Source organism: Crinia signifera, chromosome 7, assembly GCF_055691185.1.
Source record: "Crinia signifera chromosome 7, ASM5569118v1, whole genome shotgun sequence".
NCBI classification, from domain to species: domain Eukaryota; kingdom Metazoa; phylum Chordata; class Amphibia; order Anura; family Myobatrachidae; genus Crinia; species Crinia signifera.
This window is the reverse complement of record NC_139223.1, coordinates 52,873,168-52,900,932: the sequence shown is the minus strand read 5'-3', so window position 1 is coordinate 52,900,932 and position 27,765 is coordinate 52,873,168. Positions and strand designations below refer to the sequence as shown.

The 27,765-nt window shown below is 44.9% G+C and overlaps 1 protein-coding gene across 2 annotated transcripts in view; it reads right to left on the bottom strand.

The window, feature by feature from the left end:
• Window positions 1–12,750: 12,750 nt before the first annotated feature.
• The window catches only part of MICALL2 (MICAL like 2), a 62,820-nt gene continuing 47,805 nt past the window's right edge, over window positions 12,751–27,765 (bottom strand). For both annotated transcript variants that reach the window (XM_083153082.1, XM_083153083.1), the window contains exons 12-18: window positions 26,120–26,175; window positions 24,969–25,092; window positions 22,806–22,896; window positions 20,544–20,617; window positions 18,963–19,077; window positions 16,103–16,152; window positions 12,751–14,309 (exon numbers count right to left, since the gene is read on the bottom strand). In XM_083153082.1, coding sequence (XP_083009208.1) covers window positions 14,209–14,309; window positions 16,103–16,152; window positions 18,963–19,077; window positions 20,544–20,617; window positions 22,806–22,896; window positions 24,969–25,092; window positions 26,120–26,175 — 611 coding nt within the window. In that variant the 3' untranslated portion in view covers window positions 12,751–14,208. The remainder of the gene's footprint in view (window positions 14,310–16,102; window positions 16,153–18,962; window positions 19,078–20,543; window positions 20,618–22,805; window positions 22,897–24,968; window positions 25,093–26,119; window positions 26,176–27,765) is intronic.

Here is a 27,765-nt window from a genome sequence, read left to right as displayed (position 1 = left end):
CCATTAGCATATGGCAATGCCCAGCATTTCTTGGGTGTTCGGACGAGGACACCTGTGAAGCCCACGAGGGGACGCGGATACCTGTGAAGCCCGCGAGGGGACGCGGATACCTGTGAAGCCCGCGAGGGGACGCGGATACCTGTGAAGGTATCCGCATCCCCTCGCCACGCTTCGGGCTCGGTGGCTCGCTGCGCTTGCCACACTTTATAAAATCAACTCCACGCAGACGTGGATAGTGGGGGTATGAGGATGTGAATTTGCATCTGAGCGAATCAACCAAAATAACCTCCTAGTCTGGGGCCCTTGACACTTGGTGAATGGGGTAACTCTCGTCTATGTGATGATAGTGAGGCCAATATTTACCTTGATAATATAGGACATCTTTGGCTAATATTGCTCAGTCAACAGGATTACAGAAGTGAGTATGGCTTGTTTTTTATTTTTTTTATAAACCAATGAGTGTAATTACATAGCATTGGGTAAAACAAAACTACATAAGGTATACAGGGCCAGATGCACTAAGCTTCAAAAGTGATAAAATGGAGAGCCAGCCAATCAGCTCCTACCTGCCATGTCACAGACAGTGTCAGACAGGAGCTGATTGGCTGGCTGTTTATCACTCCATTTTATCACTTTTGAAGTTTAGATAATCTGGCCCACACTCTTACTTTCTCCTGCTCTAATCTCTCTGCAGACACAGCTAAATAAAAGGATTGTCATTTATGAAAGTGCATGACTACGACCCATATCAGAGAATTGCTGGCTGAGCATTTGTAAGACACATGTATTACATATTCAGGTGGTGGAACCAAGGGCTGCCTTGATCTACTTTGGGCCTAGGTGTGGCTACTACATAGCCCATACCCCCAGGCTACACCAAATCCAGTGCTAGTAGCCGGAGGAGAGAAAGCATGGATTCCCCCAGACCAGTAGTTCCCAAACTGTTCCGTGGCACCCTGGGGTGCCTCTGGGAACTTGTAGGGGTGTTCCTGACCAATACAAATTATATATGGCCAATATAATCGTGAACAAACAGAAGTGAATCCTGACCATTATGGCATAACTGACCCTAAATTGACTTAATTTAATATTTTTTCTGATTTTCTCGAAACGTTTGGCCTGGGGTGCCATGAAAAAAATTCTGATACTCAGGGGTGCCTTGATTCCAAAAAGTTTGGGAACCACTGCCCTAGACAGTAAAAACAGCTGTGGCTGAATCTGATATTGAGCACACACTGGGGGAATGTGGACCAATAGGAAGAGTGCGCAGTTGCTTTTCCCTGGCCACAGTAAGGCTCAGCCGAGACAGCTTTCCAGTAAACTCTATGACAAGTGTATTGTGTATCTCCCCACTTCTGCCACCTGAAGGGTCCCATGTCTGACTATACTTCCAGGTCAACTAAAGGACAAAAAGTATATTTTGTACAGTGTGAAAACCCTGAAACACACAAAAATGATGTCAGATATGCACATGGGATGTTTCTTTGCGTTCATGAATAAATTAACTTGTATTTAAGTAAAATAACTAAAAACTGCAAATGCAGGAATCAAACCCGGAGGGTCGCATTTTTTCATTGACCTGAGACAATTTTCCACGCTGCCCCATACAATCCTGGAGGTCCAGCCACTCAATTATATCACACAGACGTATACTACCGCAGGCCACGCTGAGGGAGTCCGTACTGTGGCCCAGAGAAGGAAACATTGTGGGTGAGACACGCAGTGTCTGTCTGTCATCCTTCTCACTGTGAGTCTCCAGACAAATCCGAGTGACTTGACCAGCAGGACCCGTACTGTGGGTGCCAATGTGCCGACACCACAGCGGTCACCACGCCCTAGTGGATGGTAGTGCATGAAATACTGCCTGTCGGCACATCGGCTCAAAAAACAATGAAATACCCATGTCCACCTAACGACCTTTCGACCTAAACCCATGTCGACCTTGACCCATGTCGACCTAGAACCCTGTCGACCCAATGGTGTCAACCTAATGACCGTCGACCTAAATGCAGTCGACAATACGACCGTATGCCGAGTGAACCCAATGTGGTACAGAAGTAGTTGTATGTGGAAATTATATGGGTGATATAAAGAACCACTTTAGTGGATGACACAAACCCACAAAAAGGCCACACAGAGCATTTTATGGAATTTCAAAAACCTAGATAAGGGAGTTCTGTTGGCGTGATTACGGCAATGCATTGGGCAAAAATGAAGGTGCATTTTGGATAACTGATTTAGCATTTTGTAAATAACATTTAAAGTTGGGAAAGTACTGTATTCACTAGCAGCATTTATAATACTTATATGTTACAAACTCAAAACATGTTGGAGATGTTAGTGAAGTGTAAGCTTACAGTTCTCAGGGCAAAGATCTGTCACTAATCACAGCATCAGCTGCTTCAAAAACCCGATCGAATGTTTGTTCAGCTTGAATGTATTTGTACCTGACATTCTGTCTTAACATACAGCTATAGAAAATCAAGAGATCCTGTAATTGGATTCTAATATTAATTCAACTCCCACACCACATCTACCGGAAGACAGATCTACAGTACACACTGCATCCACCTCACTACAGTCAAACTGTAAAATTATATCCAACTTAATAATGCAGCATAAAACATCCAAATGAATAATAATAGTTATTAAAAGCTAGTAAAAAAAAAAAACTATTTACAAAGGGATTATTATTTTTATCACAGGTAAGATTGTGAGATTATGTAACGAGCACATTTTAAGGTTTTACTAAAATCAATTATATAATGTGGGATCACAAGATTAACCACTGAGTAAATAACAGATGTAATACTGCCACCTGCTGGATACGAGGACATAACGCATTTGTACATTGACAAAAAGACAAACTGATTTCACGTGCAAAAGTAACAATTTAGATGTATCATTTAATATTGAGCAGGTTAAACTATAGGTTGTGTGTGTTCGGATTGAAACTGATTTGAATTTTTATTTTTTATAGTTCACTAACATGACACAACCATAATTGAATCATAGGACAGTTGCAATATTGCATTTTATTCAGATATAGGAAATTACACCACAGCATGAGTGAACCACTGGAAATGATCATAATATATACACTAGGAATGTAATATGATATACATACATACATACATACATACATACATACATACATACACACACATTACTGTGCTAAAGATTTAGAGGGTTATTCTGGTTGATTCGCAAGGCTGCAAATTTGTGAGTTCACCAAACCCCCGCCTTGCAAATGGTGGCTTCTCATTTTGCCCATTCGCACCATGTGATCGCATGCACTGGCTGCGAATGGATGTTTAACATAAACATCCATTCACAGGCTGCAGGAGAACTCCCATATCATTTGATTGCCGCCAACGATCTAAAGATGTGGTGCGTGCACGCATATATAAAGAATATATACGCGCGCACTTTCGGACTGAAATGGGAGGGCAGCTGACATCCGGTGATGTCAGCTGGCTGCCCCCGGCACCAACGTCACCCTGCGATTACCATGGGAATGCCCATGAAATTCTAGGCGTTAGCATGGGCGAGTACCCCGGCCCGCCGCCCCACGTCCCCCCCAGCCGCATTGTTGGATGCCTGCACCCAGTGAACAGTTTGTTTGCTGTGGCCACATGCACCCAGCGCATGCACATGTGCAGAAATGCAGCTGCGCATGCGTGTAACATTGAGTTCACATGCAAGCGTATGGACCTGAACAAGGTCTGCAGTTATGGCAAAATGCTGCAAAGTACAAATGCTTCAATAATAGAAGTGATTGATTAACCAGGCATACCATACTGCTGACAATGATCATCATTTTCATATGTAGGTTGAAACACAGTCATTAACTGAAACAGGAACAGCTGTGTAGGAAGCTTAAAACAGGGTGAGAAAAAGTCTAACTCTGCTACAAAGAGGAGTATGAGGATGAAGAAGACCAAAAGGTCATACACTATAGATGGGGTTCTCAATCTCGGTCCTCAGGACCCCACACAGTTAATGTTTTCCAGGTCACCTGGCAGGTGCATTCATTACTCATTGACATTGACATGTTAAAAGATCCACAGGTGGAGCTAATTATTTCACTTGGTTTTGTGAGGCGACCTGCAAGACATGCACAGTGTGGGGTCCTGAGGACCGAGTTTGAGAACCTGTGCTCTATAGCAAACCTGAGCACAGCAAACAAGACTCAAGGTATCTCCCATGCATAGATTTTAAAGCAGGCTGGAGTATCAAGATGTCCTAATCAAGCTCTTTTGAAGAAGCACAAAGAAATGGGCATCATTGCGGACCATAGAAGCAGTGGTCAGCCAAGGAAACTGATCGGCGAAGTCTGGCCAGAAGAACTGCTCCAAGAAACCAGACGTTTGACATGGAAACAAGGCAAATTGAGTCAACTATGCATGAAAACATATGAACTAGGGTGCAGAAAGATGGCAGCAGGTGCTCAGGACTGGTGAGATAACATTTTAAATATGTGGCAGTAACAGGAGGCAGCTTGTTTGCCATAGGCTGACGGACGCAATAAGGAGTATCTGCCTGCAACAGTGAAACATGGCCGAGGCTCCTTGCAAATTTGGGGCTGCAAATGGATTTGGGGATTCCTCAGGATTAATGGTGTCCTGAAATCCAGGCAGGTACTTATCCATCATGCAATACCATGAGGGAAAGTGTCTGCCTATAAATTTATTCTGGAGCAGGACAACGACCCCAAGCATACAGCCAACGTCATAAGTGATTATACGGCCCCCACAGAGCACTGATCTTCGAGCCTGTCTGGGATTCCATGAAGAGACGGAAGGATGTGAGCAAGCCTACAGATGGAGCAATGGAGTCAGACTCGTTATCGGCCACGGCGTGTCAGACGCCCCTATCTGGTGGCTGGCTCACATGGACGCACAAGCGTCTCACACTCTCACTCGTCCATTGCTGGTAATGGGTCATGCAATGCTGGCGTGCCGCGGTGATTGACGCAACCACAACAACAAGTCTGGCTCCATCTGTACAACCACAGAAGACTTATGGTTAGATCTCCAAGATGTTTGGAACATCCTCCCTGCCAAGTTCCCTCAAAAACTGTGTGCAAGTATCGCTGGAAGAATTGATGCTGTATTGAAAGCAAACAGCGGTCACAGCAAATACAGATTAATACCAGATGACTCTTCTGTTCACCGACTACATTCACTTTGCATATTGTTCATTGATAAAAATAAACCATTAACACTTCTTTTATTGAAAGCATTCTTTCCACACCAACCTAAATCTTTTGCACAGTACATATATTTCTCAGCAGTATAGAGGACAATGTGTAATGATGAATTCACAACACTGCCCATAGAACTATACTGTCATTGACCACTGTATGGCTGCACTGATGGACTATATTATCACTTATCTTTTAATGACTATCAGTGAATGTAATGACAGCCGGTGAGCATGGATGATGGATTCTGCATGTGTAACGCCGGCTTGTGTGAGCTCCACTGGAAACGCATAAACTTTGCATTTTATTCTAATGCACTGGCTACAGCATATACAATTATACACCCCATAATCAGGGCGGAGATTCAGGAGCAGCCTTACCGCTCAAGAAGGGTTGAATTAAAAAGTAAATCAAAGAGAAAAAAATAACAATATGACTATGTATATAAAACCGCATTTAGGTCCTGACTCAACATTGATTGGACATGGCCAGGGCCACCAATAGGGGGGTTGCTGTGGGTACAGTTGTCCCAGGCCCCGGCCTCTGGAAGGGCCCGGGCAGGTCATTATGCCCACAGCAACCCCCCGACTGCTTCCGCTGCGCTGAATAAAGCAGGTTCCGGAGCGCAGGCTTATTCAACTCAGGATGCAGATGGCCAATTAAAATGCTGCACCGGCTTTTGAGCCAATCAGAGCAGCTGCCAGTACTCAAGCTCTAAATGGCTCACCAGCTGGTGCTGCAATTTAATTGGCCGTCGGCACCCTGAGTTGAAGAAGCCTGCGCTCCTGGACCTCCAGGCTGCTGCTCAGTGGAAGAGGAGATATGGGAGCAGGAGCCGGGTTACGGCAAGTCAAGTGAGCCTGGACTGGAAATGAGTCCCGGGACCCAAAATTCCTTATGGCGGGCCTGGACGTGGCCAAATTCGGCCCTGTTCTGATGGTGGGGGGTCTAAACATGCGCATATTTGAACATGTGTAGATCCTGGGGAGAGATTAGCTTCAGCTTCGTTCTGATTGAAAACCAAAATCTCGCAAATAATTGAATTCTATTTTTTTTTACACTTGTCAACATAATGGGTATTGCTCAATCTAACCTTTGAAAGATGAACCCATTTGAGACTAATGCTGCGTAACTATTTAGAAATTCCACACTCTAGGTGTAAACAGAAGACTAAACATATATAGTCATATGGATCTCTGTGAGTACACTTTTCCCAGGCCTCCATCACTCTAGCAGATGTCATCACTACCCATGTTGGGTGCAAGAGATATGACTGAAATGGGTGTCCACTCGGCTCAGGCACCTCTCAGAATATGGCATACGCCTATGTGTTCATAAGACATCCTGGAGATAGGTCCCTTACATGTGTACGCCCTTTTAATGCCCAGTTGCCACCTAGTAATGCCAATTTGACGGACACAGAGAAAGACGTGAGATCAGACCAAATCTGAATGACTTATCAGGGAAGAAATATCCTTTCCAAAAGTCATAGAAAATACCAATATGCATTTGATGAGTGGCGGGATGCATTACATTTAAAATGCAATACACCACACTTCCCGCCAAAAACAACGGTGTGCAATAGGTTTCCAGATGTGCCAAGAATGGTCATGTAGCTACTTTATCACTTGTGTAGCAGCACAGAGTTACTGCCATGCCAACTCATGCCTGCTGCACATGTTGGAAGCCATTTCCAGATGCTACCCTCACTCACACTTGTGGTGCCCTTCTCCATCATGGCATTGCAATAGTCCAGGAAAGCATTTTCTTTTCTGTCCCATGAACACATTCAGGCCCTTGGTCATCTGCCGTAGAGCTTCATCCAGCATGTAGAAGACCTACCTGCTTCAACAAATGGTTTGAGTGCATGAACCTTTGCACTGACTCCATTGTCCAGCAATAGCCATACATTCTCCTTGTCATTACTCTCCCTGTCCATGAACAGGACTACAGGGTACAAATGTAAAACATACAGGGCCAGATGTATCAAGCTTCATAAAGTGATAAAATTGAGAGTGATAAGCAAGTAGCCAATCAACTCCTACCTGTTATTTTGCAAACCCAACCTGTAACATGGTAGTTAGGAGCTGATTGGATGGCTGTTTATCACTTTTTGAAGCTTGATACATCTGGCCCACCCACTTTAGTGGAGTCCCTCTTTAATATATTATGTAGACAATTCTTTGTGTATTTGGACATTGAAAATGGTGTGTTTAGAATATATCAGCATAAGGTATGCCTTCATTTTGAAAAATGCAATAGAATGTTTGTGTGTATATATATATATATATATATATACATATATATACATATACACGTGGTATGACTTCTGCGCCTTCAGTGTTTTAATAATCCGTCTTAGTTATTTATATGCGCGTACCCTCAAATGAGTGAAGAATTCTCATTTCACTCATTTGAGGGTACGCACATATAAATAACTAAGACGGATTATTAAAACACTGAAGGCACAGAAGTCATACCACGTTCCCATTTGTACTTTCTGGTCCTATGGAAATTAGGCCAATTTGATGACATCTGACGACACAGTTTTTTAAATCTGGAGTGTTTTTAAAAATTTGTTACAAAAAACCTTTTTGTAATTATAATATACTGCACTGTGCACTGTCTAGTGCCCATTTGTATGTCTCTGAAACACTGCCATCTGTTGGTAGTGAGTGAAACTACACCTCTTTCTCTCTCACATATGCACAAACACAGAGGCAATCACAAGGTAGCAGACTAGCTTTCAAAGCATTTGCTCTGAGCGGGCTTAATAGTAAAATACAATTCTAGTTGCTATGTTTTTCATCAATTCAACTTACCGTGGCTTGTTTAGAAGACAATTGCCATGTAGAGTGATGATTTGGTGGAGGGTGAGCGAGGGTGTTACTTTAGTGATAGGTGGGTATGCCCCGGTGGTCAGAGACCACTTTAAAAGGAAGTTTCCTTTAATTGCATTATTTAGGATGCATAGTGGAACCCTATATCCATCTCTGATCCTGCCTGGGGATGGCCTAAGCTGGAGCCTTATTTGTTCTTTACAGTAACATCTCCACTAGCCCCTGAGGCTCAAATATGGATGATTTTTCATAGCCAATCTTTCGCCCGCAAGGGCTGCAATAAGTAAAAAGATCTGCAGCAGTAACCAACATATCTTCTGTGGCGTATTCAAAGACCCATATATCGGTGTCCTATACAAAACTCTTCTCAAAGAGATGGCAAATGGTAAAGAACTACCACAGATACCCAACTATCATCTTTACTCTGCGGATTGCTAGCAGATAATTCAATACCGAAATGTGTATTCACTTTCCAACTATAGAACGGTGATGATGCCGTACATGTACTGTTTCTCTTCACTACTACAAAGCAGAGGTGCAATGCCTGGAACCACTACAGGTCAGTGACTACATATCTTAGCTGGTGCTGTTTTGTTCCTTCAGAAATAAATGCCTAGACCCAGGGCCGGCGCCACCACTAGGCAGGTCTAGGCATTTGCCTAGGGCGCCGGCCACTGGAGGGCGGCAGTTCGCCCCCCCGCCCCCCGTGCAAAGGGGGTACCTGCTGCGCCGTCTGGGGAGCAGGCAGGGGGGTCCATGCCGGCTTCTGACAAGAGCCTGCAGTCGTGTCCTTGCCGCGCGGGTACCTGCGGCGCTGTGTATAAAGCTGGCGGCGGTGGGGGGTCCCTGCAGTGAATAAGAAATAACTAGCGCTATCCACTGGGCTATGTGGCACACAGGAAACACTGAGATTCAGCCAATCAGCATGCGGCCAGTGTTTTCAAAACAGAAGCGCTTCCCTCTCCGCCGCATAGCGCTAGTTATTTCTTATTCACTGCAAGGACCCCCCGTCGCCGCCAGCTTTATACACAGCGGCAAGGACGGCAAGGACACCGCTGCAGGCTCCTGTCAGACGCCAGCATGGACCCCCCTGCCCGCTCCCCAGATGGCACAACAGGTACCCCCGCCCCCACCCCCCGGCACCGGGGCGCCCCCACCCCGACTCACCTGGGGCGCTCCAGTGCCTTGCACCGGCCCTGCCTAGATCAGGCATTCCCAACCACGGTCCTCAGGTCACACCAACAGTGCAGGTTTTAGTGATATCCAGGCTTCAGCACAGATGGTTTAATCACAATCAAGTCACCTGTGCTCAAGCCTGGATATCACTAAAACCTGAACTGTTGGTGTGCCTTGAGGACCGTGGTTGGGAATGCCTGGCCTAGACATTTGATGGGTGCCGGATGACAGGCCGACAGTCTGGATCCTGATGGTCAGTATACCGACATCGGAAGCCCGATTATTTAAATGCCCGACAGTCGGGATCCTGACTGACAGGGGCTATTCTCCCTCAAGGGGGTACATGACCACCATAGATGGAGAATAAATCCTGTCGAGCGCAGCGAGCCACCGAGCCCACAATGGGCTTCATTGCGCTCGTCCTCGTCAGAGCATCGGCTGTCAGGATTCCGATGTCGGTATACTGACCGTTAGAATTCCAGACTGTCAGGCCGCTTTACCACACCCACATTTAATAGTACATAATGTGCACTGAATGGCTGTTGATGGGACAGTTCCGTGCAGCCAGTTAACATCCCCAGGCTCTTACCACTCTCAATAGCAACCGTCCTGCAGAAGGTTCCTCTTCCCCCATGCAATTAATTTCCCACCCTCCCCTCTCCACCAGTAATGCCTTCCCATATATACACTAGTTCCACAAAGCTTCCTACCAACCTGTTCTCACTTAGAACTTAGAAGTTCTCACCCCAAATTCAGCACAGCATAGGGATATCACACATTGCCAGATGTACGAAGGTTCAAAAAGTGATAAAGTATCAGCCAACCCATTTAAAAAAAAAAAAATTGTTTTAACAGGGGCCCTCGCAAACACCACGCAGGGCCAAACTGTTCACCCCCTGCATTCTGACCCACATATGCATGCACTGGGCTGTATACACACGTCACACTGTGTTAATTTATTTTCAGTTCCACTGGATTCTTTAAGTCATAACCATGAAATCACAACATTAAGATTTCAAATCCTCTTAGAGATCTCCTGTGTTGGTTGGGTCAGTAATATGTCCTGCTTGAAGGCAGGTGTAGCAGTGAGTAGATGTGTTCATTTAATTACCTCACCAATGAGCACTCATTTAAATCTGGCGTTTTAGTTGTCTCCAAAAATTTATTGTCCAGCTGTTTCAATTAAATCTTTCTGGCAGAGTATCTGATTGTCACCACAAGGTGGCAGACTGCTCCCAATATCTTCACTAGTCACTCATGACAATTGCAGCTTGATACAGACCTACATATATAATTGGGAAATGGATGCAAAAGCGAAAGTGTTTTGCAAAATAAAGAAAATCGGACAGTGTTTAGGGCAGGGCTGCAGCTAATTAACACAGCCCCACTAAGTTACATACAGTAGAAACACAAAATGTTATGTCAGATGACAACCATTTGTCTCATCTAGTCTGCCCTAAACACATTTATACACTAGCATAGCTCCCAACTTTGGTAGAACTAAAAAAGAAGGTCATTTGCGCATGGGCGAAATGTTGGGGGTGTGGCCTAGGGACAAGTTGGCGTGGTCTATGCTTGCGACCCTCCATGAGGTGACGCCCCCATTATTGCCTTTGCGGGAGCAGGGCTAGTGGCTCTGTGAGCTGTTGACCATGTCCCCAGCCCTGCTGGCTGCAGCATTGGACACTGTGCGCATGTGCACACCATCTAGTCTCAGATGAACTCCCATCTTTGTGTCAAAAGAGTATATTTTTGAATTGCAGGAGGAAACCCACGCAAGCATGGGAAAAATCTGGGATGCAGTTACAATCCCGGCGGTCGGGATCCCGGCGTTCAGAATCCCGACCGCCGAAATACCGACACATTCTCCCTCCGTGGGTGTCCACGACACCCCTGGAGGGAGAATAAATTAGTGTGCCGAGCGTAGCGATGCACCGGGCCTGCTGCGTGGCGAGCGCAGCGAGCCCGCAAGGGGCGGCGATCCACGTCCCCCCCTTGTCGGCATTTCGGCTGTCGGGATTCCGGCGTCGGGATTCTGAACGCCGGGATTCTGAACGCCGGGATCCCGACCGCCGGGATTCAATACTGAATCCAAAAATCTAGGGCCTAGGTAAGAAAGGCAAAGTACTGTACAAGAATTATAGTGCTGTACCTAGGTCCAGACTCCTATATGTGGCATTAATACCAGGTACAAAAGCTCACATCATTTATATACGTAGGTTTGTACATATTCTGAAAACCTGTATTTATATATGCATATATTGCAAAATAAGAGGATTTCACCACTAATCTGTAGCCAACCTACATCTACAGATAAGGGTACCTTCAGTAATATTACACCAGGCAGACATTGGTTGCTATGGGTTAGTGTTAATTATCTGTAACCCATAGCAACCAGTATCTGCTTTAGCAAAGAGTATAAAGTGTAATTATTGCTATTTGCACAGTGTTTATAAATAAGCCTTCTTAAGCCCTGTACACATGGGGTGATTTTAGCCAGTATTGCAAGGAGCAAGCTCCCGCAGCCAGCCCTTAATGGTCACTGGAGCATTCCCCTTCGATTATGGCTAAAAATCACTGGACGCTGCTGCACTGTGCACTAGCGATTTCTAGAGAAAATGAGGTAAAAAAATATATTATTATTTTAAAGACAAAATCACTGGTCACCGATGAAAGCGGTACACTGGGCAATATGGTTACTGAGCAATATGGTTGCGGAGTGATTTTAGGACAAAATTGCTGACCTACTGCACACACCTTTACAGTAGGTCCCAACCTTTCAATGCACAAGTAGCAGTGGTTGTCGGAAACAAATTCCTTGTGTATTATGTATGCTGTACATTGATATACTTGGCAATAAAGTGATTCTGTAATAGACACTCCGGACTGTGGCATTAAGCAGCAGGTGAATGGCGGCCTAGTCACACTCCTTTTACACCAAAACACCAGGTTGCACCTGGGTTTTTGAACCCGGCTCCAACCAGGGTGCGACCCAGCATTTGACCCCTTTTACACCAGTATGCAGTGAGTGAAGTTGGTGGAGGCGGGACCAGAGTCGGTGCTTGGAGATGCGTCAGAAAATCCACCAACCAGGACCCCCACAACGCCAACCGACACATTGGAGGCAAGCCCAGCACCCGGGAAAGCTGCTGGACTACCCCCAGCCTCCATCTGTGAGATAAATGAACACAGGCATCATTCATCTCCTCCCCGGTTCTGCTGCTGTCTGCATAGTACAGCGGAGGCTGTATGTGCCCCCACTGGTGTATTGGCTCCCCTACTGGTGTACACAGGTTCCGGGTCATATGACCCAGGTTTACTCATTTACACTGCCCCTGAACCCGGGACTCATCCGTGTTCAACCCAGAACATTTCCTGTAATGAGTTGCCAGGTAACAGGACTTGGGTTATTTATTTTTTATTACCCCATTTACACCAAGCACTTGACTGGGCAATAACCCGAGTTATTGATTTGGTGTAATAGGTGTATGACAAACCGTAATAGGACTACAAAACTATAATCCAAAATATTTTTTTTATCATTTATTAAATAAAAAGCTTATTTTCAATTTACAACATGTTAAAAGTTAAGCTATGGGCACTGAACAGAATAAAAGACTAAGCAAACAATCCACGCAACATTACACAATATATGCACGCGACAAAACGACTTGTTACAGAATATAGAAACTCACACAGAATTATCTTTATAGAAGTGCCCATAACTCAGAGCATCACATTTTGTTTCCCTATACGAACAAAACAACAGGAAAAACCGTGACATCACATTCGCTGATTAAGTACTGAAGGCATTTAAGCAGCAGTCTGTGCAAAACTTTCCCCAGTGTGCTGGGCTGGGCCCCAGACAATAGAAAACGTTGCATCACGTTCAGTAGGGATTTGGCTCTGTGCACATACGTGACAAACTCCTGAGACATAAGTTAAGGAGACCGAATGCTTTGCTTTCCTGGGCCAGCAGTCACAGACCTCAGTGTCACTTTGTTCAGAGATTCTCTGTTCTGTGTGAAAATTAGTTATACAGTGTCCGGCATTCTAGTGCACATGCTAACGGGTGCCGGCAAGCAGACATTCCAGCTCCTGTTTCCAGCTGCAGCTGGATGATCGCAAAAGCCGATGTGCAGGGCACGGTGATGTATGTAATCGTAACCCTGCATCACACTGAAAGGGAGATGTATCAAACTTTGGCGTCAATTACAGTGGACAAAAAGTACCAATCAATCAGCTCCTGTCATTTTACAAACACAGGGACAGATGCTTAAAGAGTGATAAACAACCAGCCAATCAGCTCCTATCTGCCATGTTACAGGCTGTGTTTGAAAAAGAACAGCTAGGAGCTGGTTGGTTGGTACTTTTTAGCAGTGGCGAGAGGTTTCAAAAATGACAGGAGCTGATTGGTTGATAGTTTCGCTCTGTTTATTTATCTCCTAGATTTGATACATCTGCCCCTGTTTGTATGATTGGCACATCAAACAACCAGTTGGCAGAAGGAAGTAATCCTATTAGGCCGGAAAGCATTTCATGTAGAATGGGAATTTCAGAGAAATTATATCTGTGACTAATTCAAGGAAGTATTTGTTAATAATACATCCCGGCACTGAAAAAACGTTAGTGCCAGAGGCTGATAAATTCCCTACCTCAATGGTTTTGCAACTTCAGTACGTTCATTTCAGCCATTAAGTTAAATGGTTGCACTGTAAAAGGTACAATCTGCTGCAATTTAGGATCAGTGTAAAAATATAAAAGGTTGTAGTGTTGTCATACTGGCAGTGTCCACCAGGGGCGCGGGGAGCTGCTGGTTGCACTAATCTTCCTACAGTTTGCCCTGCAGCCAGGACAATGCTGACAAGGACGGGGAGTGGTTGAGCACATATTGTATTGTGAACGCTGATCCAGTGTTTCCACAAAAGGTCACGTGTGAGGCAAAACTGTTTCATCCACGTCAGTAACTGTGTGCAAGCAATCGCTTTAAGTTTTGTTTTTGTCTTTAGGCTTTAACCAGCCGGAAAAGCTCAATCTGGATCTTCTCTTCGGGCTCGGCTCCGGACTTGGCTGCTTCTGCTTGGAATCTATAAGCAGAAAAGGCTCAGATGTCACAGAAGAAAAAAATACAACACAGGAACAATTCCACATAGAAAGGAAACAAAAGGAAATGTAAACATTTTTGCAAAATATAGAAACTTTATTTCTGTGCAATAAAAGAATGCTGGTTGGGTGTGGATTATTAGATAGACCGTGTCTACATAGTCAGGGCGGGATGTATTAAAGTACATCGCCACCCTTCGCGCCCCCCGCCACGATGCCGCCGCATATGTACTAACATATGCGGCTGGCATTGCGATGCGGTGACGGAGCCCCCCCGCGATACCTTACTGTGGTCTGCGAGGGGTCTCCATCACCTCCCAGCCCGCTTCTGCTGCTTTCACGCCGGGGACAGCTAAGCAAGCTGTCCCCGGCGCTTCCTCCTCCCTCCTGCAGCCGGAAGGACGTCCGGCTGCGTTGCTAGGGGGAGGAAGGGCTTACCTTCCGGGGTCCAGGAGGACCTGCAAGAAGGTAAGCCCAAGGGAGGGGGGAAAGGGGGGGTCGGCGAGGCGGGGGGGTTGCGGCAACGCTGCGGGCGGTGAAAAGAAGCCCATAGGCTTACCCTGCCCTGCGATATTGCTGCAAACGGGTTTTAGTACATAGGAAAATGCGGTAAAACGGGGGTTTTACCGCATTTTCCCTTTAGTATATCTCGCCCTCAATAGGTTGACCCCAAAAGGTTATCATGCGTTTTTCATTTTTTTGGGTGTCAATGTTGATAACTGTTGACATGGACCCCCATTAGTGTAACGCGTACACTCGTAAGGATCGCTTTGGTGCCTTGCTACGCTTGACACACAATTATATTCTTCCTTTATGCCGAAATGGATGGTGAAGCAAGAACAAGCCGGTAACAACAAAAACAAAAAAAATTGTAGAAAAAAACCCTAATTTTAACCCCATCAAAAATGTTTTGTGTTGAGCCTTATCATGTCGACCTTACTGTCTATCTAGAAACTGTAGATCTTTTGGAACCAGTTAGTTGGGACTGGGATTGTACAGATCCATCTCCGAGGAAATTACTATTGTTCATATAGTTGAACTTTGAAAGATATTGCAATCTGCCCAAATCCTAGACGATGTACAATGATTTTATGGGCAAACAAGCTGCTATATGGTAGGGTATAGAGTAATTTACGGTACTTATGTAATATCTGGGCTCCCGTTTTTCTTATGAGACCGCGTGCGCTCACCACGCTTCGGGCACGGTGGCTCGCTGCGCTCGCCACATTATATAAAATCAACTCCATGCGTAGTTGGATAGTAGGGGTATGAAAAAATGGGGTGCATTTAACATGGGAGCCCAGATAATACATAAGTACCTAATTTACAGATGAAGCCACTGTCATTTAGCCTCAGCGCTCGCCAGAATGTCACCGCTGGCGAGCCCGGGCTGAGAGGGACTCCATTAGACTGGGATGCGCAAGCTTCTCACACGCACGCGTGTCCCAGCCAATCAGCGGCTCGGTGGTGTAAAGGGGGGGGGGGGTGCGGCGAGGACCCGCAACGGGGAAAGACTGGGAGCTCTGTCAGAACAGGGCGCGTGCAGCCCTTCCTATGGCCGGCGGCAGATGGCGGAGGCTGGGCTGGCGATTCGATGCCATCAATGAGAGTGGTTCCATCTGTATAAGTAGGTATTACATCAGTTATATATAACAGCACAATCAGGCCAAAACTGAAATTTCGCACCTACGCACACAGTGGAATCCTTATATATTGTGCCTGTAATATGCAAGCCCTGAATGGTCCAGTTAGCTGATAAAAGGTAAATATGACTTACCTGAATGCTTTTTTATCATATTTGCCATGACTTCATCCTCTTCCTTTTCCCTAGAATATAAACAGGGAAGGTTTCACATCACATCAGGAAATTCTACTTCCTGTTATTTCAAATGAAGATGACACAGACGTTTTTGACTGGGTGACTAAAACGATTGATGAAGGAGGGCTGTCCATGTAGTTATCTAGACTTTAGTAAGGCTTTTGACACTGTCCCACCTCACAGACTGCTAAATAAACTCAAGAGTGTGGAGTCCAAGATGCTTAATGGAAGAAGTGGGTTGCAGGATAGAAAACAGGGACCACTATGGAGTGCATTCACAGGAGGGCAAGGTTGCCAGTGGAATACCCCAAGGATCTGTACTTGGACCAGTGCTTTTTAAGGTGTTTGTTGGCGAAATTGCAAATTATATCAAAAGGGAAACTATGCCTTTTTGCAGATGACACAAAAGTATGCACTAGTAGATGCAATAGGAGGGGGTGAAACAAATGGTAGATGACCGTCCTAGGTAGACTAGAGGAATAGGCTAGAACACGACAGCTACAGTCTAATACCCCCCCCCCAAAAAAAAAGCTAAATATCAGTATTAATAGCACTATATGGAAAACCAATGAGGAGGAAATGGAACTAGCAGTCACTATTTTAGGGGACTTAAAGGCAGGTAGGCAATGTAACAAAGCAATGAAGAAAGCAAGTCAGATGCTTGGTTGCATAGGGAGAGGTATCAACAGTAGAAAGAAAGAAGTAATAATGCCACTGTATAGATCATTGGTACGACCTCATCTAGAGTATTGTTTTCAGTTCTGGAGGCCATAATCTCCAGAAGTATATAAATACATTACACACTACACAAAGAAGGGCCACTAAAATGGTGTATGGCCTACAATACAAAAAACTTACCCGGAAAGACTAAAGATCTTAATATGTATAGTTTAGAGCAGAGAAGGGAAAGGGGGGGCATGATAGAAACTTTTACATACACCAAGGGTTTTTACCAAGGTCCAGGAGGGAAACAAAGTACTACAACACATGGGCATGCACTGAAACTGGAGGGAGGTTCAGAGGAAATCTGGAAAATTACTTCACAGAAAGGGTAGTGGACAAGTGGAATTGCCTCACATCAGAGGTGGTAGAGGCTAATGGGCCCTACACATGTAGCGACCTGCTGAGCATTCTCAGCGATGCAAATATGGGGTAAAGTGTCCCAAGATTTTTACCCTGGTCACTAGCAGGGTTTTTAGCAGATCTTTTCCAAGTAATGAGCTGGGCAGGGGTGGCTGGCCATTGCACAGATGCCTTGCGCTGACTGGCCACCCACCAGTACCTGCACACTGCCCACCTCGCACAATGACGGTCACATGCCTGCCAGTCCCCGTACACTGATGGGCGCCTGGGAAAACAGGGCAGTGGAAAAAGGGACATGGGTAGGAGACTGGGTCAAAAATCCCTTGCGTGACCTGGGATTTTGGAGGAAAAGCGGTATTAGAAGGGGTAAGAGAACTAAGTTAGGGAGGGTTAGGGGCGCATTAACCAGCAATGCATTTACTGTAGGTACAAAATGTACACTGAACCACCACCAGGGTGGCCTACCCAACCCTCTCCTTCAGGGAGAAAATGCTCTGTTCCTGGACTTCCCTGGTAATGTATGATTGCTATCACCTGTGGTGAGCTAGATAATTGATAAGAAAGGTGTTTCACCACAGGTGATGGCAATCCTACATTACCAGGGACGTCCAGGAACAGAGCATTTTCTCCCACAACCATACACTTACTGAATTGCATTGTGTAACGTAAGTACTGTAATAAAGAATCCTCCTATTGTTTAGGGCAGTGGTTCTCCGCTTCAGTCCTCAAGTACAGGTGTGCCCAGTTACATTCTTTCTGTGGGAGGCTGATTACAGGTCATGCTTTGTGGATTTCATACCCAGGTGAGTTAATCTATTTTGCTGGGTCAGTAATTATCCCACCTGCTTTCACAGAGAGAAACCCTCAAACACGACCTGGGGGGAACTAACTAGAGTTTTGAGAACCGCTGGTTTTGGACAAAATCTGTAATAGGCCCTAAGACGTTTACAAGTTTAGTAAATAAAACCCAGCTGAATTATTCTGTGTAATGGTTAGTGTTACTGCCTCACAGCACTGAGGTCATGGGTTTGATTCCCACCATGGCGCTAACTGTGTGGAGTTTGTATATTCTCCCATGATTGCATGGGTTTCCTTTGGGTACTCTGGTTTCCTGCCATAATCCAAAAATATACTGGTAGGCTAATATATGCGCTATATAAATAACTGGTAATAAATAAACCTTGAGCCTTAAGCTCAAATTGGATTTTGTATGAATCGCCAGCTCTTCTAGCACTGACATAATGGCGGCTTACTTAGATACCATTATACTCTCTGAGGAAGCAGGCACTGGGACAAAGAAAGGGCGGGCGGCTGGCGTCATGTGACGCCCCCTGGGTGTTCCCATGGCCATGCGCCGCCACCTGCTGTGAACGGCCCGGCGAGTGCGGAAATCGCTGAAACAGTTCGCAGTTGGGGTTTGCACATGCGCAGAAATGTGCACGTACAAACCCCGACCATAAGGGCAGGGGCCAATTCGGATCAGTGCATGTGATGCATAAATCAGCCCCTATGTGTATCCTGTAAGTTATACCGCCTAAGTATTTGTATATAAGTGCAAGTAACTAGGTTCATGCACTACTCCTTCTGGAGTGCGTTCTGCCTTTGCCTGCTTACACTGTAGCCTTGTCTATGACCATACACCAGTACATCATGAAGACACTGCCAGAAAATGGAGTTGGATTTAAAAATCCAAAAAAACCTGGGGGAAAACAAAATAATTTTGGGAACTTCTTACCGTAGTCGGTCTTCATCCAAGCATTCAATAATCTCACTGCGGTCATTGACAATAAGTATATATTTATCCAGTAGTTGTTTTTCTCTGTTCTTGTCCCAATTTGATTTTAGATGCTCTATAAAATGACATCAAATAAATTGAAGCGTTAGCAATCTACTTTGGGTCCAGAATATCCCCAGAAACGCTCGGTCTAGAACTGATAACGGAGAAGGCCACGGCGTATGGAGAACCTCTCTCATTGATCCGCAGCGCACAGAGTACATAATTAAGCAAAACAGGAAATAGTGACAAAAGATGACAGTTACACGGCACATAACCATAGCTGCATCAGAAACACTGAAATTAGTATCAGGGTGGCAGAAAACCGCTGGGATCGGTGCATCGAAGATGGTGTAAGTGAGAGATTGAAAAGTATATGAGAGAGGACCCTGTTCGTGAGAGCTTACATTCAGGGCAGACAGACAGAGGTGAAGTGTCGACATATGAAAAGGTAGACATGAGTGTTTCACAATTGTATGCTGACAACGGTCGAATGGACCCCCCAATCCGTGTTACAAGCTCGGTGCCTCGCTGCACTCGTCATGCTATTATATTCTCACGCTAAGCCAACATGGGAAGTGAAGGTTGTACAGTCAGTCTGATCTGTAGTTACTTCCAAGTGACTGCATGGATGTCACAATCCCAGACTTCACAGGCTTCTGCACAAGGGTGGCCCCTAAAACGCAAATACCAGGATTGGAGTTACTAATCCCAGTATTTCGGGATTAGACTGCGCATGCGCAGTCTAATGCCGGGTGGTGTATGAGCACCCACTCAGACGCTACCCGGCTTCTCCCAACCCCGGCAGCGCGGCTCTGCACAGCTTGACAAGGTCAGAGGTCACGCTGTGCAGGCCACACAGCCGCACAGCCCGCCTCATCGTGGGTGCACTGCCCTCTCGCTACATCCATTTTTTTGTGGATATTTTGCACATCTCTCATACAGATGTTGACACTCAAAGGGTTAAATATTATTGTATTCTTAGGGGACGAATCAGTTATCAGCTGCACAGCTATCTCCCCATTATTATAGCTCAGCATTTGGAATGGTGAATCCCATGGATTGAAGCGATACCATTAAGTCCTTTTGTTTTTGCTATTATCACCGTACAAGTGAAGGGACAGTTTGAGCATTTTCAGCCCCTTACACAGTAGCGCTGTGCCTCATCCTACGTCCTGCAGTACTGAGTACTGCTGACATTTGCACAGCGATTAGAACACGTTGGCTTATTATCCAGACAATGAATCATAAAAGCACAAATATTTGTATCACACAACATGGATCAGTTCATAGGTCACAAGAGTGAAGCTCTTACATATACAGGTGTGCTGCTTCCTGAATACCTGACACTCACACCCACTTATACAGCTAATCTGTCTTTCACTTTCGTGCTTCAGGCCACTCCTATGCAGCAATTCCTGTCTGCGGTGTGGCTGTTCTGTATATCAGGGCTGCCAGCAGTAGTCTCACCGCAGAGCAAAATTCTGACTCATAGAACCGCTTTAACTTGCCCTTAGGCCGTCCCATGCTCCGTATCCTCACCTGGCTTGTTCATGAGGTTCCGCAGCTCAGTCTCCACATCCTGCTGCTGGTTCTCCAGAGCTTGCTGCTTGGATCTGGAAAACATTGACCAAACCATTAGGAGTCTGTATACTCTGCACAAACGTTGACAGTCAGCCAAGCTACTTTCTTTCAATCAGTGTTATTTACTAAGCCCAGCGTCTGCCAACAATACACACCCCTTGCCCACTCCTAATTCTCACTGCGGGTTACAATATTCTGAGCACGGTTCATTGATTCAAGACCATGGATGAAGATAAAAACTGTACTGTAATAGAGTTATCGGGCCGACAGCTCAGGGGTAACTATTCTCTGGGTGTGGTTCAGTAGATCTACAGTAATTAATAGGCTGAACCCAAATGGCCAATATACAGGGATAATTGTCAGCAGCAACTCGGTTCCTTAACCTCTCATCAAATAGGACATCAGGAACATGGTTCCTGAACCAGTTTTATTTTACAGTTTTTTGGGGGTATTCAATCGGAACGTTCCGACAGTCGGAATCCCGGCCGTTTTCATGCCGTCGAAAAACGGCAATGAATTCGACAATCTGACAAAACAGAGCCGACTGTTTAAAAAGGCAGATCTGACACCCTACAATGCAGTCGTTAACAGCAACATTGAATAGGTGAATGCCGTTATTTCCCCTGTCGGGGAAATATAGGCACAGATTGAATACCCCCCTCCCCTTTGAGTGCCTTCTTTTCTAACTATGCTTTTGGCAAGATGATTTGCTACGCTACTGCTGCGATAGGCACAGGTGACTTTTTTTTTTAATCAACGATGAAAAATAAGTAACCGGGGCCGGCTTTTTCAACCATTTGAGGTTGACCTATGACTGAATTTTTTTATACTGTAGATCAAATAAACCAGTTATCTGATTTTCTACCTTAGCTTCCATCTTGCTTATATATAGCGCCAGTTGTCCAGTAAGTTCTAGCTCAAGAGCACACTTTAGGACATACACGCAGCCAGCAGGGTCTGATATATTACATTAACATGGGGTGTGTGCATAGCAGTCAAATCTGATAACTCTATGTGATATTTGCACACAATGTTAATTATTAAACTCGGATCACGGTAATGGTTCTGGATGCATAGCACATTATAGATGAGGGAATTATTGCTGGGAAAAAAAACAAAATACTGGCGCAAATGAAAAAACTTAATCTACTACTTTTTCAAACGTATAGGTTTTAAGAACAAATAATATTGTACTTGGCCAAGATAATTCAATAAAAAAAAAAAAAAAAAGTTTCAAAATACTTATTTGTGATGCACTTATTAGATGCGTTCATCCACCACTGCTCTCCCTGTATAAGGCCATCCTTACCTCCGGCCTCTGCCAGTGTGTAACAATGCATTTTGGTGCACCGACATCCACCAGCTAAACACATATATTCCAGTGAATGAGAACAGCCAAAACGGAAGTCACAATATTCCTACAGCGATCTGCAAAACAGAGCGAATAGGATGCACAAGCAGCTACCGGTGATTAAATTGATACGCGGCATGTCTATATTTTGTGTGTGAATGCCGTTGTTTCTGCAAAATAAATGAAACATTACTCTGTTTTCCGGGAAACCAGTGTAGCATAGCATTTCGTATGCAGATACAGTGGCAGTCTCACACCGATTATAGACATGTTGCATATCATTTTAATCATCAGAAGCTGCTTGTGCATCCCATTAGCTTTATTTTGCAAATAAGGTGCATTTTTAATGGAAAAAGTTGCAAATTTTTTTTTTTTTAAAAGGACGATGCCAGATAATACCGGCTAGCGCAAATACAAAGGCTATTTAACAGGAACGGAGGCTAGATGTACTTGGACACATCTGTATGTGATCACTCAGAACCGGGTGAATCATACAAGAAGAATTATAAAGCTGCAGTCCTTTGCTACTAGAGGATGTCTGCCTAAGTCATTCCAAATCAACAGATAAATAAATATAAAGCAAAGGTTTAGCTGATGTAAAAAAAATATATAGTCCGTGTCTCTATTTGCTGTGACAGGTCTGCCAAGTCAGCAAACTTTGCTCAGTCCTTTTCTATTGTGATCTGCAACCGGAAAAAATCCTTCCCTGTGATCATGTCGGTGATATCAAGTTTCTTTGACAGATTCATTCTGGACTATTTTTATGAAGGACACTGGATGTTGCTTATAAAGAAACTTCCTGTTCCCTTAACACAACATATGACAACAGTGGCATTGTGCCTACGATTAAACAACAAAATCTCACTCACATGTAATTCAGCTCAGATTCCTCTCTCAGCAGAAGCTGCTTTTTATGGATGAGTTTGAACCAGTCGACCATAAGCGAATCCTCCGACTCATCTGCACACAAGAAGAGAATATTGTTATTTGAGGGCGCTGGTGTAGAATGTACAGTAGATTTGGGAGTGGGACATTATCTGGGCACTAAGGTGGTCATTCGCAAAGCTGCAAAATTTGCAGCTTTGCGAGTCAACCAAACGCTGCCTGCATGACCATCTGCCCCGCCCCCCCTCGCACGCATGACCATCCACGCCCCCCCTCGCACGCATGCGAATGGATGTTTTGCAGCCTTGCATGCGGGGACAAAATAATTCGATGGTCATCGACCATCGAATGATTTAGCAAGCGCTCGCAGATTTAAGACACCTCTCTGGGGTCTTACATCTGCGAGCGCCCTGTGCGGGAAGCTGACATCAGCTGCCTGCCCCCCGCACCGTGTCACGGGCAAATTTCCATGGTAATGCCCAGTGTTTTCATGGGAACGACCATGAAAAGCTGTGCGTTCCCATGGGCGCAACAATGTACCACCGCCCCACCAGCAATGCTGTGTGCCAGTGGCTGGCGAATAATCAATTCGCCATGGCCGCTCGCACCATGCAGCTGCTCATGCGCATAAATGTTTATGTGGATGCAAAGTCGCGCAACTTCGCTCACTGTTTTGAATTCGCAATAGTATGAATAAACCTGAATGACCTCCTAAGCATGGTGAATTTAGTACGTCTGGAATGCTTAGAACATCCTGAGTTCCACTGTGTTCACATGGTACATAGGGGTGCAGGAACAGAACTCAATATAAGGATCACAGGACATTCGTTTCTGCTTAGGAAAACGTTACATGATCGCAAGTTTGGCGTAGCGGGTACATTACTGCCTCACAGATCCGAGGTCATGAGTTCATTTCCAAGGTGTTTATATTGGAAGTTTGTGTATGGATTCTGATAGGGAATAAACCTTAGTTGTAGGAGTGCCCATAGGACAGCTAACACCAATCTGTTGTTTCCTACTTTCAAAATGAAATAGGAATTTATCTTACAGTAGTCCACAAATAAAGGTCAATAAATAAAAGTGAATAGCCAGTGTCACATGATATAACATAGAAGCAACGGAAAGTATCAGTATCTGGGAGGGCACACCAGTCTCCTAAAATGCCTCCCCTTTTAATCATTACAATAATGCTATTAAGGCATTCAATTCTTAATGTCCGCTGCTTATTTGGGTTTGGGTTATTTTCACAGTTCAGGTCCATACACACTGGGGTTTTTTGCCCAGTTTGTATGGATAATGATGGGGATAATCGCTGGGCCGAAACCCGCTCAATGCATACACACTGAGCGTTTTTTGCCTCGTTTTAGCGTCCATAGCAGGACACTATGGAAAGCCATGCACTCCGTCGCTGACATGCTGGGAATAGCAGCATATGAGCGGTTGGGTCAGCGATGATGCGGGAGCGCACATCAGCGCTCACCACTGCCCCGTACACACTGGGTGGCTTTCGAGCTGAAAGTTGCCCAGTGTGTATGGGCCTTTAGAGAATAGCTGGGTAATTAGTGTTAACCTGCAGTAGTTGTGGATTAGGGTTACCAAACCTTGAATTTTGATCGTCGGGGCTCCGCTGCCGGGGTATATCATACCTAGCCACTACAGATGGACATGTGCATGCACACAACAGAAATGTGTAACTTGCATTAAAAAAAGTGTGTGACATATGTCCAAAATCTATATAATGCTTTAGGTATACAAAAGTAAGCTAGATGAAGCCTGAAGAGAAGGAAAATAATGCTAAGTAGAATCCCTACATCGGGACACTCTCATTGGATAGAGGGTTATAGTATATTAGATCTACAATGTCGACAGTCAAAAGGTCGACATGGTCAAAAAATCAACATGGTCAAAAGGTTGACATGGTCAATGTCGATGTGAGTTTCCCATGTTTTTGTGTCTAGGTCAACATACCTTGCATGTTGTCCTTTTCACTGTCGACCTTTTGACCCGGTCAACCAATAGTGGTCGACCGTATGACTGTCGAACTAGAGCCAATCTATCATGAGTCCGGATACCGGGTAGAGATCAGCAAACTTTGATTGGAGCTAAAACTAAAAGTTCTATTTACATCTACACAGTGACAGCCTCACCTCCATCACAGGTCCGCAGCTGTTTCTCCAACTCCACTCCATGCTGCTCCAACGTGTCCAGCTCCTGCTCTATGATCTCAAGCTGCTTCTGGATCACCTCTTCTGGAATGTATTCTGGACGAAGCTAGAACAAACCAGAAGGCTTACTCAAACCACAAACAATCTGCAAACACAGCCTGGTCTTCTAGATGTCATAGCAAGAGGGCTTGTGCCCAGAGCCGGATCTAGTATAGATGGAACCGGGTATCGGCATTAATAGTTTGGGCAATCCAAGCAAACTTACATATAGTCTGAGGGGTCATTTTAGATGGGAGTTTTATTGAAGATGGGATATTGACCTTAGCTACCAATCAGATTCTACTTCTTGGTTCATTTAGCACATTCTAGAAGATAATAGAACGCTCATGCGTTCTATAATCATGAATGGAAAGTAATAGCTGCAGAGTTTACATTAAAATGGCAGCCAAGAGGGGCCAGACCTATTTTTTCTTCTTATGTACACTTCATTATGGGTAAAATCAGACAATGGCCAGCCTAAATGGCACCAGGCCCATAAGTATGCGCTACTAATGCCTTAGATTTACAAACAGCTGGTGACGGCAAATAGAAACAAGAATTGGGCAGGCGCGGTGTTGCACTCGACTCAATTTTGTAGAGGGAGCTGGTGGATCTACAGGTGATCTGAACTGTGAGTAACTCATTCACTTCCCTCTCACGGGTGGCTGGCCTTACCACCTAAGGTAACCGGCCACACCCCAAAGTATAGGCCCTTACTACTGCATTCCCACAGTGGATCTCTCATGCACAAACCCGACAATGAATATATCAGTTACAAGCTGATCTCTTGCACCAAGGATGTAAGTGCGCAAAATTTTTTCTTCTAGAAATCAAGCACACGGGTAGGGATTGGTATGTAATCCCGGCGCCAGAATCCCCAGGGACAAAGTGCCAGGATTTCGGCGGTCGGGATTTTGACTGCATCCCCACGGGTAAGGTATTAATGTGCTCATAAAGAGGTGTACAACTACACATTTGTAATCATTCACACAATGTATAACTCTGCATTCACCACAGTGTGTCCGCCATCACACATTATATCAACATGACTAGTATATATTTGTACATTTCGATTCCTCTACTTATTTACACACCTTGTTGGGTGATGTGAGGTTGTTGTTCTCCCGCAGACTTGGATCGGAAGGTTTAGCTGCAAGAAAAATAATTAATTAATGAAAAGTTATGTAAATAAATAGCCCTTACTTCAAACCCAGATTGTGTAATTGCAACACAGGAATCCACTTCGCTCCAAGCAGGAGTAAGTACGGCTGTATGCGGCACTTATGCTAGCGCGGGAATAGCATAGTTTGGTTGGCAGTCCTGGGGTGAGTTTAGGTGCTATCGCCGGCCTTTATATGCCATCGCAATGGCAAGTCTCACCCACAGAGTGCTGTTCGCAGCTGATAGGGTTCCCCCCCCCCCCTCGAAAAGTTTGTGTGTTGCTTGGCCTGTGCATTTTATTGCTAAATGAACCCAGGCTTGAGCCTAAATTGGACAGCTTGGGTATAAATAGACCTTGCCAGTTTCCGCACCACAGATAATAGCTGCTCTCTTGACCAGCTAACTGCAGGGTCTGTCTGTAATTAAAGGAAATCACTACAATCCTCCGTGTAAATCGGATACATCCCCCCCTCGCCCCACATTGTCTTCCTACAAAACATTGTCGCCTCCTTACTCAAAAGTTTTATCTGGAAGGTTTCCTGTAAAAAGTTAGTTTACAATACAGTGACAAGAGCATAATAAGGGCATTGTGCTCAAAGAAGCTGCATCAATACACAGAGACACAAAGTACACAGCTACAAAACAAAAGACCCAGGAGACCGAGCAGGCCTGCAGAGACTTGTAGTTCCACAGGTGGCCTACGCCTGGCCTTCCAAGTGAAGATATTACATCTCTGGATAGTAAATAATCTCAGACACTTTCCATAGGGTAGGCAAACCAGAATCAATTGCCTCAGGGTAAAGAGTGACTGTGTCTGTTTCCACATTCAGCAGCTGTCAATGCTGCTTAAATCACACACCAGGACCGCATGGACAGCTCAGGCTGGGGATTATAGCGCTGAAAAAAGCCAAGTATCATCTTAAATATTTAATCTCAACTTCCTGAATGCAAGGAAAACACATTTTTTAAAACAATGACACAAGGGGGGGGGGGAGGAATCAACAACTGAGGCACGGGATAAAAACACTGGATGCAGGTAATTGAAAGTATTGATTGAAAAGCAATGGGTAAATATTTTAAATGCAGGCAATGAACAAAAATTTGTATACACTATAGGTTGCCGCGTATACCTGATCACAGAGCTCTGAAAATTGCACGTCCCCTGGGACAGTTTGCAAAATCAACACTTAAATACCTAGCGGAGGCAGCCATTTTGTAGGCTCCGCTGCACAAGTATCAGTGAATCAATCACTTTCTTAAAAACCATTTGAGTACATTACTTTGAAGGAAGTCTGCAAAATAATGACTTGGCACTAAATTTAGCTCTAAGCAGGAAACATTACAGAGGCGCGCACCTGACAGTACGTGGGATTACTTTCTACCTCCCATGTCATTAACGTGACTCAGGCGGGTGAGGCGATTGTTGTGCAACCCGTCACATTGCTGAGGTCATGCTTTTAGCTGACAGAAAGTTTATGTCTCACCGGCTGGTGTGTATTCTATGCAGAGGAGTTAAAAATAACATGTACAGAAACAAAAACACCGCTGTAACGATAACTGCTGGGACTTGGAGATTAAA